Below are 15,812 nucleotides of genomic sequence, written 5' to 3'. Positions count from 1 at the left end.
GTTTCGTTTTTAACCTTCAGGTTCAAGAAACAAAATGCACGTTGTGCTTTTTGGAATGAAACTGTAGTTGGTATGCTGAGCTTAAATAGTATTGGTTAACCTGATTTCCCCCTTCGTGGGCTTTGGAAGGTACAAACTGTAAGGTCCTGTGCCATCCAGGCCGCTCCAGAGAACATAGTCCCTGCAGACTGTCCCCGAGGTCTGGGGGTTCTGGCTGCCGCACCTGCAGGGCACTCTTCTGGACTCATCGAATGTTACCATTGAAAGGCGTGGTCCCAACCTCCCATCCAGGTAGTGAGCTCACACCCGCAGATCTTGGTTGCCATGAATAGAGATCGACTTCCTGTGCACTGATGTTCCAGACGGGAGCCTTGCCAGTTTTCTGCTACGCGCTGGTGTCTTGACGAACCGTCCGTCCTGCATTAGTGGCTCAGGGCTTTGCTTTCGAGGGGTTCGCTTCTGTCCCAACCTTACTAAGATCTGGTGGGATCTCGGCTCTCCCGTGTACCATCTTACTTCGTGGGCTGTATCACTGCGGATGTGAAGCATCTGGCAAGGTGTTTCTTGAATCCCTAAGCGGCCAACATGGAGACATCTGAAATGAAGGGTCTGTCAGCCCGGAGACAGGTAAGGGGCCCGGGCGCCGGCCCTGTTCCTGCTCCGTGTGTGTTGCAGTCAGAAGGATGCACAGAGGGCGTGCTGCTGAGATTTGGGCTGACACAAAGCCACGCGACAGCGACGTGGCTGTCGGTCAATGGAGCTGGGATCCAAAGCCTCGACGGGCCGGAGCGTCTTGAGAATGTGGACGGTGGGGAACGGTGCGGTCTGGCTCTCAGACTGCGGGGTCGTGGCTTCGCAGTGGCACGTTGGTGGCCTTCATTGAGCGTGAGTCTGTAGAGGTTAGCGGCGTGGCGTTCGGAGGGAGATAGATGTTCCATGTCACATGTGTGCTCAGAACAAGCTGGGAGAGGTGCTTAAACAGGAGTCACACTGTGTAAAAGTCACTGCTTGACTTTGGAGGCACGTGGGGCCCCATTCTGTGCTGTAGGACGTCCTCTTCTTCTGGCGCTCTCTCCTTCTGGTATGTCAGCCAGACCTTTTGCTCAGTCCTGATAGGCATTCCCCATCCTTATGGAGTACAGACTGAGGCCTGGGACACTGAAATCTGGTCCTTGACTTGCCATCACATATTCACTCCCTCCTGCCAGAGTCAGAGCCTTCAGCTGGAGGGGGACGGGGGGGGGGGGACACAGCTGCGTCCCCAGGTCTCAGATTCACAGTCCCTGGAGGGGCCATTTGGATTCCTCCTGACCCCGTCCCTGGTGACTCGGCAGCTGTGGACAGTGGCTGGGGGGATGATGCATTCTGGCAGCTTCTCTCCGGGCCCTGGATCTGTGCCCTGGGAAGATTGCACGCTTCCTGGCCCGGCTTCCCTCCCCCTGCCTTCCCTCTGACTCTCGCTACTTAAGGGCCTGACATCTTGGGTCACCTCGTCCCGCGAGGAGCCGCGCACCGCCACCCCCCGACACGTAGGAAGTCCGCTGACTTCTGGGCGAGGATATTGGTGCTGCAGCCGCCAGTGAACTCAGCCGGTTCTCCCGAAGGAAGGCCCACTCTTCCGCAGACTGGTTTCCCCAGAGGGAGGCAGGGAAGCCAAACAGAGGTGAACTTGCCCTTGGCAGCTGGGAGCTCATGTGCCCCCCTGCACAGAACCACCCGCCCTCCCGTGTCTGGGTTTCTTCGGGTGAAATGAGGTGAATGGCACCCATGTTGCAGGGTGCACGTGAGGACACAATGAGACCGTCTGCACAAACCCTGTCTGACAGCGATGCTCGGTAGGCCTGATTTCCTTCTTCCCCAGCCTTCTCTCCAGAGGGCCTCTAATGAATGCCTTGTTGGACGGTCGGAGACGCGGGCTGGGATCAAAGCATCTCTAAAGTTCCTCTCACTCTGTCATGCTGGCACTCCGATGCTCACTGTGTGCAGACTCTGGAACCCAGCTCAGCATGTGTGTGTTTGGAGGGGAGGTGCAGGGGGCGGCTGGGGGAGAGGGCGGCCAGAGGGCAGTGCTGGTGGCCAGGGCACCTCATACCTCCACTGGGGAGCAGTGGACCTCTTCTGACCAGTTGGGCGTCTGTGAGCTTGCTAGATTCTGACACATCCCCGTTGCCTTGGTAGGGAGGGAGCTGCTCATCATGAAAGGCATTCAAGTAGAGGCTGCAGGGCGTCTGGCAGGATTTCTGAGGTAGACAGGCTGGATTAGATCACTGAGAAGGTCGTTTCAAGTGCTGGGCGTTCATAACCCTGGGATGACACAGTACAGCTCTTCAGACGTCAGGCAGTCATGGCCGTGCCCTGTGACCTTGGTGCGGCCTTGTTGCCGTCCCAGGGAAAGGACTTGGGCTGTACCAAAGCTGTTGAATCAACTCCGGAATGATTGGAAATTTCCTCAGGAGTAAGGGACTTGATAAAAGGAGTCGAGTGCAGAGTCTTTTTTTTTTTTTTTTTAATTTTTTTGAATGTTTATTTTTTGAGAGAGAGACAGAGCGTGAGTGGGGGAGGGGCAGAGAGAGAGGGAGACACAGAATCCGAAGCAGGCTCCAGGCTCCCAGCTGTCAGCACAGAGCCTGACGCGGGGCTCGAACCCACGAGCTGTGAGATCACGACCTGAGCCGAAGCCGGACGCTTAACTGAGCCCCCCCAGGCGCCCCAAGTGTAGTCTTCATTGTCAGTGACAAGGACTGGGATGCGGGTGTGGGTGTGGAGAAGGATCTGCCTGGCCCGGGGACCAGTGACCCTGAGCCCCCTTGGCCCGGGGACCAGGGACGCTGAGCGTCTACAGGTGGGGCTGGGGCTGCTGAGCGAGCCGACCCTGGCCTGCGGGGCTCAGGTCGTGCGGTCCGCCAGTCTTTCCTTCCCGCTGCCCACACACCTACCGTGGGGACACGGCAGACGTGGTAGAGACCCTGTTCTCAGCCTTAGGGAACTTCCCCCAGAATGCAGCACCAACGTGGTCCTGGCAGGAGAGGCAGAAGCCTGGGCAGGAATAACACGTGGGGCAAACATACCTCGTTTTACCCAACCTGAGCTTAAGCGGAAAAAAAGAAAGCTCACGAAAGGAGCTTATGAAAGGTCTGTAGATGTTTTGAACGGTCTAGAAACACAGCGATGAATGCTCTGGCTATGGAGGACTGTCGTGGTATTACAAAAGGAAGCTCAGAAGATTTCCGGGATGCCCGGCTCGGGACGGCCCCACCTTGCCAGCGAAGGCGGCCGGTGGGGAGAAAATGCGGGCCATGCATTCTTTCAGGTGTGGGACGGTTCCAGAGAGGCCCAGGAAACAGCAGCTCTGAAGCCAGAAAGCCTACTTGGGAAGCAGGGTGATAGAGACAGGTGCGTGATCTCAGGCCCCATTAGAAGGGTGTCTAAGGAGTAAGCCCAGGGAAGACGGAGGGTCCAAGTCAGGAGTCCGCCAGTGCGTGTGGCGTGGGGTAGACTTAATTCGCCTTTGTGACAGCCAAGCCTCTCCACGCACAGCGTGGACCCCATTCCTCCTATCTTCTCAAGGACTTGGCACCTGCGGTGTCTCGTCTCCTCCACAGTCCCTCTTAACACTGCATGATTCCCATAACCCAACAGACGTGCTCTGGTTTCTCCCGTCTTTACCAGTTCTGCCCGTACCTGCGCGTTCCCTCTAGCCGTTGCCCAGTTCTAAGGGTCCCTTTCTGGTCTCTTCTTCCTCTTATCTTATCCACTCCTCAAACCATTTCCATGGTCCCTGCAACTTCACTGTACCTCCTCTTGTCCAGGTCAACAATGACCTCCTTCTTGCCAGACCCAGGGGACCCATCTCTGGTCTCATCTTATTCAGTCTCCCAGGGCCGTTCAAGGTAGTCGGTTGCTCTATTTGATGCTGAACCCATCCATGGTCCAATATTTGTCTTTTTTCCCCCTTTATTCCTCTCTAAATGATGACCAGTTTCAATCTCTTTGGCTGGCTCCTCCTCTACTCACGGCTAGACATTAGAATTGTGGAGGGTCCCAGACAAAGCCCTCTTGTCTCTTTTCTCTTTCAGGAGGTGTGTATATATGAAAACGTAAACAATGACTTCCAGATCTCTAGCTTCAGGCTGAGACTGCTTTTCTGAGCTCCAGACTTGCATATGACACAGCCAACCCAAGCTCTCCACTTGGATGCCACGAAGGCATCTCAGACGTCACGCGACTCAAACACAGCTATCACCTCTCTGCCCCTCTCTTCCTGCTGGGGCTGCCCATCTATGGTGCTCCTCTATGGCCTGCTGCTCAGGCCAAAACCCCAGAAATTATCTTTGATTCCTCCCTTCTTCTCACCCACCAGCGACTCTTGGAGGATCTACTTCTGACCTATTCAGCTCTCCCTTCTCCACTGGCATCATTTCGTCCGGGGAGTCATCTCTTCTCACCTGGATTAGTGCAGCCGCCTCCCAGCTGGTCTTTATGGCTCCATTGCTGCCTCCTCTAACCCCTCCTCCATGAAGCAGTCAACCTTTGAGATACTCCTGGTGGTTCTCTAACCCCTTGCCTGGGCCCACAGTGCTCTGAATGTCCTGCCTCTTCCTTCCATTCTCTCTTGTCTCCCCTTCAGCTGCTCTCTTCCTCGTCCACACGGGATCAGCCTCACTGACTCTTTTTCTGCAAACTCAACTTTATTCTCCTATCACCCTGTTTGCTTCCTTTAGAGCACGTAGAACTTTCTTCCTCTTGTTTATGGACTTGTTTACATACTAGGTGTCTCTTCGCCTTAGAAGGCAACCTCCATAAAAACAAGGACCTCCTCTTTCTTGTTCCTCAGTGTACCCAGAGCTCTTAGAATGGTTCCAGGCATATAGTAGGTGCTCAGTAAATACATGTGGAATGTATAGGTCACTAAATATAAATCACTATAGTAGGGGGCCCCTTGTATTCAGGGAGCTGTTTTCAGGTGATGCTCCCAGACATCTCCCAACGACCCCCCCCCCCTTTTGGTAACTAGATCTGTGTCTTCACACATAGCTGCTCATGGGTTCTGGGCCTGGCTTCTGCTCTATGGTGCCAGGCACACATGGCAAGTCTCCTTAGGCATTTAAAATTATCATTCTATGAACACTGAAGGCAAAAGAGGCAAATCACAACTACAGCAACTAATTCTCATGGACTATTCGCTAGGCATTTTAGTAATCAGGTTACCTGAACTGTCTTAAGATGAAATCCATCATTTTATTGCAGTTATGCAAGATTTCTCCTGAGCTTTACCTAGATGTGTTTTTCTTTGGTGAGAATAATTGATCTTTGACACATATTCAGACTTCCCAGGAAACATACACAGAAGTAAGAAATTGTATCATTAAATTCACCTCCTATTTCCACATGGACTTTTTTATTTCCATCTCACTGTTTTTTTAATTAAAAAAATTAATTAAAATTCCCATCTCACTGTTTTTTTTAATTAAAAAAAATTAAAAAAAATAAAAAAATTTTAACCTTTATTTATTTTTGACAGAGACAGATTATGAGCAGGGGAGGGGCAGAGAGAGAGGGAGACACAGAATCTGAAGCAGGCTCCAGGCTCCGAGCTGTCAGCACAGAGCCTGAGGCGGGGCTCAAACTTGTGAACTGTGAGATTGTGACCTGAGTCAAAGTTGGACAGTTAGCCGACTGAGCCACCCAGGCACCCCTCACTTTTGTTTTTTAAGCCTGATAAAATTGAAAGATTGGAAAAGCAGGTCAGAAAGCAGAAGGTAATCAGTCATAGCTATAATCAAGCTATTTTTTTTCCTATGCTAATAAATACCGAGGAGTGAAAATGTTAGTACTGGAGAGGTTTTTGCTTTTTCTAGTATTTCATGTTGAGAGCCATAAAAGAGCACTAAGATGTGTGAGAGCCATGTTGTCTCTGTGGGGTCTGTGGTATTAGCTCCTCTTCCTTTTCCTTCCCAGGCCACTTAGAGATAATGTCCAGCAGTGATCAGAACGCTGGCTGGGCGGGTGTGATAGATGCAGTCTGTACCTCTGGCGGGGCCTGGACAGACTTCCCTGCCAGACCTTTAACACCCTGGCTTTGCTGCAGGCTGCAAGTGACCCCATAACTTTGGCAACACAGCCTTCCCCATAGAAGCTGGCATAATAGAGAAAACCTGCCCAGAACACAGCAGTGGTCTGAACACTGAGGTGTCAAGGGAGGCTTTGCTGCTTAACAGAACTTTTACAGGTGATTTTCCTATTTTCCTCACTTTAGACTAGAGTAATCCAGACTCAAGCAAGCCACTCTGAGGGAAAGCAAGAGGGACGTGGGGACACATTGCTCTGGGAAGATTCCTGTCACCGACTTGGTGCTGCAACCCTCGTGTGAATGAAATTTAATAAGAAAATCTTGAAATGTTTGTGAACAGTCTAGGGCTAACCAAAAGAGAGAGTTATCTGTTCTATGTGCCTTCACAAAGGTATCACATACTGATTTCTCTCTCTCTCTTTTGTTTAAAGTTTATTTATTTATTTTGAGAGAGAGAGAGCTTGTGAGTGAACACACAAGAAGGGCGGGGGCGGGGGGAATCCCAAGCAGACTCTGTGCCGTCAGCACAGAGTCCAACGCGAGGCTCGAGTTCACGAACTGCGAGTTCATGGCCTGAGCTGAAACCAAGAGTCAGATGCTTGACCTGGCGCCACCCTGGCGCCCCTGCTTTCTCTTCTTAAAGCGTGGTGTTCAAATGGATGTTTTGCTTTAACCAGAGTTCCTGTTTCAGTTTGAGAATGTGACCATTGGGGGAGCAGAGGTATTTGAGGGGTGCTTTTATTTCTCACTCTTCCCTGTTTGCAGAGAGTGTTTTCCTCAGAGTAACACCTGTGGCCTCTTTCTTGGATTCTTAACTCCTGCCCAAGCAGGCGGAGTGAGGTCCCCTGTGGGAGACGTAGTCCTTGATCCGTGTCCTTGGATCGGATGGGGCTGCACACTGGGGGCTCCCCACCTCCTGTGTCTCTTTCATCCATTTTCAACAGTCAAGGCAGCGATCCTGGGAGACACCGTGTAGCCTCCAGCATCTTCTCGCTTGGGCTTCCCCAGGCTGGAGGTGATGACAAGTGATGGTAGCAAGTCCACTGGGTCGTTGTACCCAACCCATAGTATCTAAGAGATGACGTTCTCCCTCCTGACTCCCCTCAACCCTGACGGCGGGGGCTTATGTCTAATGCTTCAGTCGCCAGCGTATGAGCTTTTCCTTGAACCAAATGGAGTCTTCCTGCACGAGCCATGTTTATTTCATCTTGGATTTTTACATAAACATACAAAGCATTAGGAGAAAGTAAAGTCTCAAAGGAAATATGCCAAAACAATTAAACGTGGTTATTATAGGTTGAAGGGATTACGGGGCGATCTTTGTTTTCTTTTGTGTTCCTCCGTATCTTCAAAGGTTTCTTCATGAATGTGGATTTCTTTTGTAGTAGGGAAAAAAATTTGTTTCTCACTCCTTCACCAAACAAACAAAAACAGGAAGGAAGGAAGGAAGACAGGAAGGGAGGAAGGAAGCAAAAGAAAGAAAGTCCTAGAAACAATGGATTTGTAACAACAACACTTAATAACCAAGTTAACCGCAGGGCGCCTGAGCGGCTCAGTCAGTTGAGCGTCCGACTTCAGCTCAGGTCATGATCTGTCGGTCTGTGAGTTTGAACCCTGCATCGGGCTCTGTGATCACAGCTCGGAGCCTGGAATCTGCTTTAGATTCTGTGTCTCCGTCTCTCTGCTCCTTCCCTGCTCATACCTCTCTCTTTCTCTCTCTCCTTCTCTTTCTCTCAAAAGTAAATAAACATTAAAAAAATTTTTTTTAAATAATCAAGTTAACCACACGGTAGCTGAATCATTGGAGGGTTGTGGGGAGGGGGCAGGTGTCGGGGAATAAATAACCGTGTGCGCCAACTTGAGGTGAAGCTGTGTGATATCCTAGCCTACCAGTGCCTCAACACAGACACCTGGTGCGTCTCACCTTGGCCTTTACTAAGAGAGGTCACTTCCCTTTTCTTAGTACAGACTTTAGTGGGTACAATCACGGTTTTTCGGGGGTGCTCACTGGAGCCTCGTTTGTAACCAGGTGACCTTGTCTTTCAGACCGCAGCAGAGAAGTCTCCTGGAGCATATTTCCTTCCTGAGTTTGCACTTTCCCCTCAGGGAAGTTTCCTCGAAGATACGACCGGGGAGCAGTTCCTCACCTACCGCTATGATGACCAGGTAAGAACCTCACAAAAGAGCTTACCTTTGGCTTTGCCATTTGCTGACGGGCAGGAAATGGTTTCTCAAAAATAACTTCAAAAGAATTATATTTTCCCCCTTGGCACAGCTAACACAATAGGCCTTTGACTCTCTGGAGGGATCCGGAGACTTCTGGCCTGCCCATGCTTGTATACAATTTCCTACGCAATGTGTGGCTCTTGCTCTGGTGGGGAGGTTGGCTTGAGTCACTTTTTCTTATTTTCATCAGAAATATACATGACGGCTTCGTTCATTTTACTCATCACCAAATTTATTATTCAGTTCTGAAGTTGTCCAACGGCACTGTTTTCTGTTTTCTTTCTTTTTGTTTTTTTAAATATAAATTATTGTCAAATTGGTTTCCATACAGCACCCAGTGCTCATCCCAACAAGTGCCCTCCTCAATGCCCATCACCCATTTCCCCTCTCCCCCACCCCCCGTCTACCCTCAGTTTGCTCTTAGTCCTTAAGGGTCTCTTATGGTTTGCCTCTCTCCCTCTCTGTAACTTTTTTTTTTTTTAACCTTCCCCTCCCCCGTGGTCTTCTGTTAAGTTTCTCAAAGAGCACTGTTTTCTGATTAGGCATTAATTTTTTCTCTCTCTCAGCTTTTACCTCCTTTCTTTTGACTGTGCCGACATTGATTTTTTTTTTTTCCTTCCCAAGCCCATTTTCCAGAAGGGAACTGGGTAGGGGTGGCTGTGTGTGTGTGTGTTTCAAGGACTTCCCGACGGCTCACCGCGGAACAAGGCTGTGCCTGGCGGAGGCGTGCAAGCTGGGCACTGGGCGCCGTGATTCTCTTCCACTCGCGGCTCACGTTGTCGCCTTAACGGCGTTAAGGGTCATGCACGTCTTTGAGGTCACTCACACCTTGTCTGCAGCAGCGTGGGTCAACTCTGCCAGATGCAGAGGGTTCTAGCCGGTAGGGCCTGAATTCACCGGGCGGTCGGGGAGGGTTTTGGAGGATTTGGCGGCTCTTGGTACCCACAGGGCCGGGTGCAGATGCAGAATGGGGCTACACTGTGTTCTCAGGGCACACGATGGGGTGGAAGAAGACGGGCCTATGACCGAGGTGTCCTCCTCCGTGTGGTCAAAGCTGGCAAGTTCGGGCTTGAGTGCAGCAGCTGGTTCGCAGGTGGAAGGCGCTCCTCAGGATTTGACAAGTTGGCGGGTCCGACATAATTTAGGCTTTGACGTCCCTGTAAGTTGTATTCTTTGGAACAAGTTGTCCCGTACTGGGACACCACAGTGACTTCGGTGGCATGAGGCATTGTTCCTGGCTCAGAATTTCCCCAGCTGTCCCTAAAAGGTTTTCAGGGCTGTCCCTCCCTCACCGAGCCCACATCCGGAGGGTGGTGAGGGGCAGTTGTCTGGTGTACCTGTCACCTGCCTTCCGCCCCCCGCCCCCCATCACCTGCTGGCGTCGCCTGGCTAGGAACAGGTGCGGGTGGGTGCGAGTGGCCATCCAGGCTGGTGTCTGTGCTGTCACACTTGCAGATTTGTGCAGACGCCCCTTTCTGCTGGGGCAGCGGCCTGAAGCCAGAGTGACACAGAGAGCTCTGTCCTTGAGGCTGCAGCCTGACTCTGGAAGTGATAGCATTGGGACTGGGTTCCCGAGGATTGTCCTACCCACAGAGCGCTCGTTTGATAAAATGGGAAGCGGGCAGGTGGTAGATCGCTAGTTGCCGTCTTCAACCGTCCTCGTAGGGCTTTTTCGAGTATTTCATCCCGGCCTACTTTGCACGAAGACCTTTAAGGTCACCCTTCCAATGGCTCCTAGAGGAGGTGTCTGGAAAACGCATAACCCTGAGGCCAGTAAAGCACAGCTGTGATGTAGGCTGCGTCTAATGAGTCACATAAAAGGCGCACTGTGGATTATGCAGGGGCCGAGGCGGCTTCTGGGTGCAGGAAAGCAGTGCCGAAGCCAACTGGGTAACCGTGTGGTTCGGGGCAGACCGGCTGGTAGTCAGGCAGCCCTCAGTCTTGCTTCTGCTACGAATCAGCTTGTAATTTAACAACGGTTTTCAGCATCTTTGCCGTCAGATTTCAGCGTCAGATTCTCCCATTTGTTTTGAAAAACAAGGTGGCTGTGTTGCATGATCCGCGTGCCTTCCACCTTGAAATTGTTGGTTTTTTTTGTCTGTTTATTTTGTTTTGTTTTTTGTTTTTTGTTTTTTAAACTACAGCTAGAATAGTCCACGCTGCAGAGTGCTAATTGGATCATTCCGATTCTCAAGGTGGACCTGTCAGCACCACAGTAAACTGTTACTTAGAGAATCATAGAATTTTGCAGCTGCCGCGGACCTTGGCTCAACGCCTCGTTTTACGAGTCAAGGAAACAGAGGCTCTGGATGTATAAGTGACCAACTCAAGGACCCCCAGACGGGTGTTTGCAAAAACTGAGACTACTGCACTCCGATTTCAGGCGGCCCCTCTGAGATATAGCTGCCCGCTCCTTTCAAGAGAACCACCCAGAAAATGATCTCCTTTCCTCGCAATCCTGCTTCTGCTGTTAAACCTTAGTAGACCGTACTAGACCCAAGGGAATGACTTAATATCACTGAGTTGCTTCCTCAGCTCATTCTTAACTTAGCACCTTCAGGACTTAAGAATTAGCTATGCCGATGGCGTTTATACACATGATTATTATCACACTAGGAACGGCATTTTTCCTTCAAAGTCCGGGCGGAACATGATAGCTGATGTTAAAATGGCGCTGACTTCCCATTTGGTGAGCATATCCTTGCAATGGAAGCATCCTGACATTTGGTTGCATCGGTCATACAAGGTGGTTAGCCCGTGTTCGGTGAAGGGCTTGTGGTCCAGAAGGGGTAAATTCTCTGGGGTAAATTCTTTTGTCGTTGCTCATGGTGGTTTTGGAGTTGATCCCAGGGAGGACCTGTTCACAGGCAAACGGCTGAAGGCCGGTCGGTTCTAGGAAGCGGAGTCTTGAATTGTGCAGTTTGTTCTTTCTCTGTGGCCGTTGTGGTGGTCAGTCACGTCACCCATGTCTCCTTCTGGGAAGGAGGAAGGCAGCCCTCACCATCCTCGCCTGTAGTGCACTGAAACTTTAAACTTGGGGCCTCCAAAGTTTATTATGGGGACAGGTTTAAAAGTCTGTTCCAGGCTAGTCTTTCTCGGTGGGAAGTCATTTCTTTTTTTTTTTTTTCAAAGTTAGCGAAACTTGGGGCACCTGGAATGCTCAGTCCTCTAAGCGTCCGGCTTCGGCTCGGGTCATGATCTCACAGTTCGTGGGTTCGAGTCCTGCGTCAGGTTCTGTGCTGACAGCTCAGAGCCTGGAGCCTGCTTCGGACTCTCTGTCTCCCTCTCTCTCTCTCTGCTCCTCCCCGACATGCACTTTGTCTCTCTCAAAATAAGTGGACGTCAAAAAAAAAAAAATGGAGACTCTACATTGACAAGAAAAAGTTAGCGAAACTCTTGGTCTTGCACAAAGTAGTCTTTTATTTTTGTGGGGTTTTGTTGTTGTTTTCGTTGTTGTGTGTGTGTGCGTTTAGCGTTTGTTAGGTGTAGGGAAATACGGAAGGTGTGTCTTCCCAGACCTTGTGGGTTTGCTGGAATACGCTTCCTCTTACTGGCAACCGTCGTGGGATAAAAGGAGGTTACGCACACTTAGGAATCAGCGCCCATGTTCGTTTTCCCGTGGTCCCTGCATGGTCTTCGCCTGCATACATGATGGTGTAACGTGTGCCTTGCCACCTTTCGAGGACGAGACACACAGAGGCAGAACAAAGCTTTAGTAACTTGGACTCCAGGCAGGCGGGACAAGGCTGGGTGTTGAGTTAGTGGTGGGTTCGGACTTCCCCAAAATTAACCTAGGGTGAATTCCGATGTAAGCGGGTAGCCATGCAGAACACGCCTTGATTTCGTGTTGCAGAGGTCCTTGTACACCTGTTTGTACCCATCATGCCTTCTCCTCTGTGACCTTCTCAATTAGGTTCAGTTACTACCTTCAGTTAGGTAAGGAGCCCCTAATTTGGCGTGTGTTTTGTCTCTTCACTGCCCACGTTTAAGTGGATTCAAGATTTTTTTTTAAGTTAAAAATTCTGTTTCCTACACTCTGATCTATCACTTCCCTCAGTGACCAGTTGATTTTCAAATTCTTACTGTCTCTTGCTACTTTTCCCTATGCCCTTTAGCTCTTACAATCTGACTTCGCACACCTCCCTTGCCCTGCCCCAGCCTTGCCTTCGACGGGTGTCCTTTTTTTTTTTTTTAAATTTTTTTTCAACATTTATTTTTTTTTTTGGGGGGAGAGAGACAGAGCATGAACGGGGGAGGGGCAGAGAGAGAGGGAGACACAGAATAGGAAACAGGCTCCAGACTCTGAGCCATCAGCCCAGAGCCCGACGCGGGGCTCGAACTCCCAGACCGCGAGATCGTGACCTGGCTGAAGTCGGACGCTTAACCGACTGCGCCACCCAGGCGCCCCCGGGTGTCCTTTTTAAGAATTTGAGTTATGCTCCTGAAATCAAACCCAGACTCTCACGTGACTCATTCTGTGTCTGTAAAATTGTGTACTTGTAAAATCCTAAGGTGTTATGATGCTATGGATGGGGTCACAGTTGACTCTTTCCTTTCTTGGACGCCATTGACCGCCTGTTGGTATGATTTCTCAGTTCAAAATGCCTCTCCAACTTGTGTTTTCTCTACTGTTTCCATTGCCGGGGAGGCGGAGGGCTGGGTCTGTGACCCTGACAGGCATTTGGAATTATAGCAAGTCAGAGTGGGAAGGACATGTAGGGATTCTGTTTTTTCAGGTGAGGAGCCCCAGCCCCAGAGAGGAACAGGGTCTTACCCAAGATCACACAGCCAAGGCGGTAGCAAAGCCAAGTGCCTGTTCTTTGCCCTTAAGCTCAGTTAAGACATTTTTACATCTAATCTGTGGGAAGGAAAAGTATGAGAGAAATGTTTGAATGAATTTTTAATACTAGTAGTAATAATAATATATTAATAACGAAGTCTTTGTAGAGTCTCATTTCCAAACTTCTTTTAAAAGTCTTTTTTCTTAAACCCTTACGACAAACCTAATTTTCCTTCTCCTTAATGCAACTATTGACTTATGCATTTTTTTTCCTAAGGAGAAGAAATCTGTTTGCTGTGAGTACGTCTTTCTCGAAGGAACTTCTTCTGAACTTTTCACGAATATCTTGGCGATGAGCTTCCTGGTGGTTCAGCTGTTGGCAGGCCTCAAGAAATATCACTTGACATTTCCAAGTTATTTATGTAATAGTTTGTAACTTGGGAAGTGTATACCAACTTCTGAAATTTCTGGTGGAGGAAGATAGACACAGCCCTCGCACGTATAGGGTATTGTCAGCTCCTTCCCCGGTCAAAATGAACGCTCGCGTATTCTCCAGATAGGAGAGTTTCCGTGTTGTTTCTGGCCTGTGTGGATAATGTTTTAGAGCAGCACGCCATTTGAGCTTGAATAGCTCATTCCTTTGTTAGTGAGTAATCTTGGTCAAATGCAGTTATGCTCCTTAAATATTCCAAAGATTTAGCGATCTAATGAGAAAGCGAGCTCATGGTCTGTGAGGAGAAGACAAGAATGTGTTAATTGGAATAACTTGTACTCTGTTCCCAGTCGAGGCACAGAGCAAATACATGAATGTTGTGCATGCGGCGGGACATGCTGTTCTGACCGGCTCTGGCACACGTGAACGCTGAATTTCATTATCATTGAGCTTTTTGCAAATCAGCTGTTTCTCAAGCATGAAAGAATGGGGTCTGTTATTGGAGACTCGGGCTCTGGCTTTGGAACTATGCAGACGCTTTCCTCTTCTAACGCTGTCTTCTTAGACTCATTTGGAGGGGGGTGGGTGGGTACTGTGTATTATTATTATTTTTTGTCACTTTCACCAGGTAGATTACATGGTGGGTATGGGTGGCGTAAAGGTCAAGACAGCCCCAAATGCAGCTTCCCCTACAAGTCACGAGTGCTGAGAGACGGGTCCCGTCCTGACAATGCCCTTGCTGTCTGTGCTCAGACATCCCTTCTCCCTGAGAGCAGGCTGGTCCCTGCTCAGAGATGCTCTGTCTTCAAGCACCGTGAGACTGGGTCACTTCAGGCAACTCCGCTGCGTCACCCTCTCCGCTTGGACGAAAGTAAGTGCGCTCACCTCTCAACCTCTCATCTCTGCCGCCGAACACGAGTTCCTCTGCAGGGGATGCCGGGGCTGGTATTCTGCTGTGGCAAAGGCAGAGGTCTCGTTCGTGTCTGCCATCTTGGAAAAATGCGGGACTTGGGACAAGGAGCTGTACTGGTAGTCTTCCTGTGAGGATGGAGTGGGGGCTGGAGGGAGCCTTCTCGTTTCTTTCTTTGGTCAAGGAGAAAAACCAGAGATCGAGAGAGCCACAAAAAAGAGGTGAGTTTATGTGCAGGCCGGGGGGGGAGAGAGAGAGAGAGAGAGAGAGCGCGCGAGCCATGTCCGGCAAGAAAAGACATAGGGCTGGATGTGGAGGCAATAATGGAATTTATTCCCTATCATGAGGGATTTTAAGCATTGTGTTTGGATTGGCTTATTTGGAGTTTGGAAATGTTTCCTTTTGTTGGGCCAATTCTGGCCTACATCGCAGAAGTGCAGGCATGGCTTGCAAAGAGGCTCCTGACGGACTAAGGTTCTGCGAGGCTCGGGTCATTCTGTGGACACACCGTATTTTCTTGGATCTGGATTGGGGGCGAGCCGAGGAATTCTTGAGGGCTCTTTTGGGTGGTGGGAAAATGGCTGTGCCAGGCGGATGCCTGGGGCCAGGTAGAGAAGTTTCTTGAAAGTGTCTGTTGTGTTGCTCTGTATATTGAGTTACTGTTTATAACGCTCTTCGTATGAGTTATGTAAGCTTCTGTAGGGCGGCCAACTGTCCCGGTTTTCTTGGGACCGAGATGGCCCAGGCAGACTGGACGCGTGGTCCTCCACCTTCACAGCCTGGACTTGACTGTCCCCTCTTGGGCTACGGTTACCAAGTGGGATCTGTGGTCCCGGGGCGGGTGCTGCTGGCTGCTGTACTTGGTAGGACATTCCAAGGGCAAGTGGGGGACAAGCATGTGGCTGTTAGGGATGCCCCATGTGGATGTCCTCTGGGCACTGCCTCCCAGTGAATTTCCGGGCCTGGTTTTACCTACGAAGCTTCCCCGTGTCCTTTCTCGCGGCTCTTCTCCAATGGCAGACATTGCACAAAGTGTCCCAGTTCTTGGACCATCGCCCTCTGCCTCTTATGCCCCGTGTCTCTCCCCTGTCATTCATGCGAGCCCTTGTTTATGTTCTAGTTCAGTCATTATGTCGTCAGGGGAGCCCCTGATGCCGTCCTTGCCTTCCCTTCCCACCCAGGTGAGACTTGGTGTGCTTGCTTGCTGGCTTCCTTCCTTTAGCATCTTAGGAATTATTTTCTTACAGCATTTCCTGCCTCCTGAGCAGACTGTGACCTTCCTGGGTGGTGGCGGGGATGGTAGGGGGGCGGGGGCTGAGGAGAGGAGAAGGCGGCTGTGGTCCGAGAGGGCACTTGGGCAGTTTGAACTTCCAGTGCTCATCTGGGTGGCTCA

General features: G+C 50.3%; 1 protein-coding gene across 1 annotated transcript in view; it reads left to right on the top strand.

Annotated features, from left to right (window-relative positions):
- The window catches only part of ADAMTSL3 (ADAMTS like 3), a 351,345-nt gene that overhangs the window by 37,882 nt on the left and 297,651 nt on the right, over positions 1-15,812 (top strand). Inside the window, exon 2 of the mRNA XM_032593550.1 lies at positions 8,117-8,236. Within this exon, the coding sequence (XP_032449441.1) occupies positions 8,117-8,236 (120 nt within the window). The remainder of the gene's footprint in view (positions 1-8,116; positions 8,237-15,812) is intronic.

Source organism: Lynx canadensis, chromosome B3 (assembly GCF_007474595.2).
Source record: "Lynx canadensis isolate LIC74 chromosome B3, mLynCan4.pri.v2, whole genome shotgun sequence".
Taxonomy (NCBI): domain Eukaryota; kingdom Metazoa; phylum Chordata; class Mammalia; order Carnivora; family Felidae; genus Lynx; species Lynx canadensis.
The sequence above is the reverse complement of the archived record's forward strand: the minus strand, read 5'-3'. Positions and strand labels throughout refer to the sequence as shown.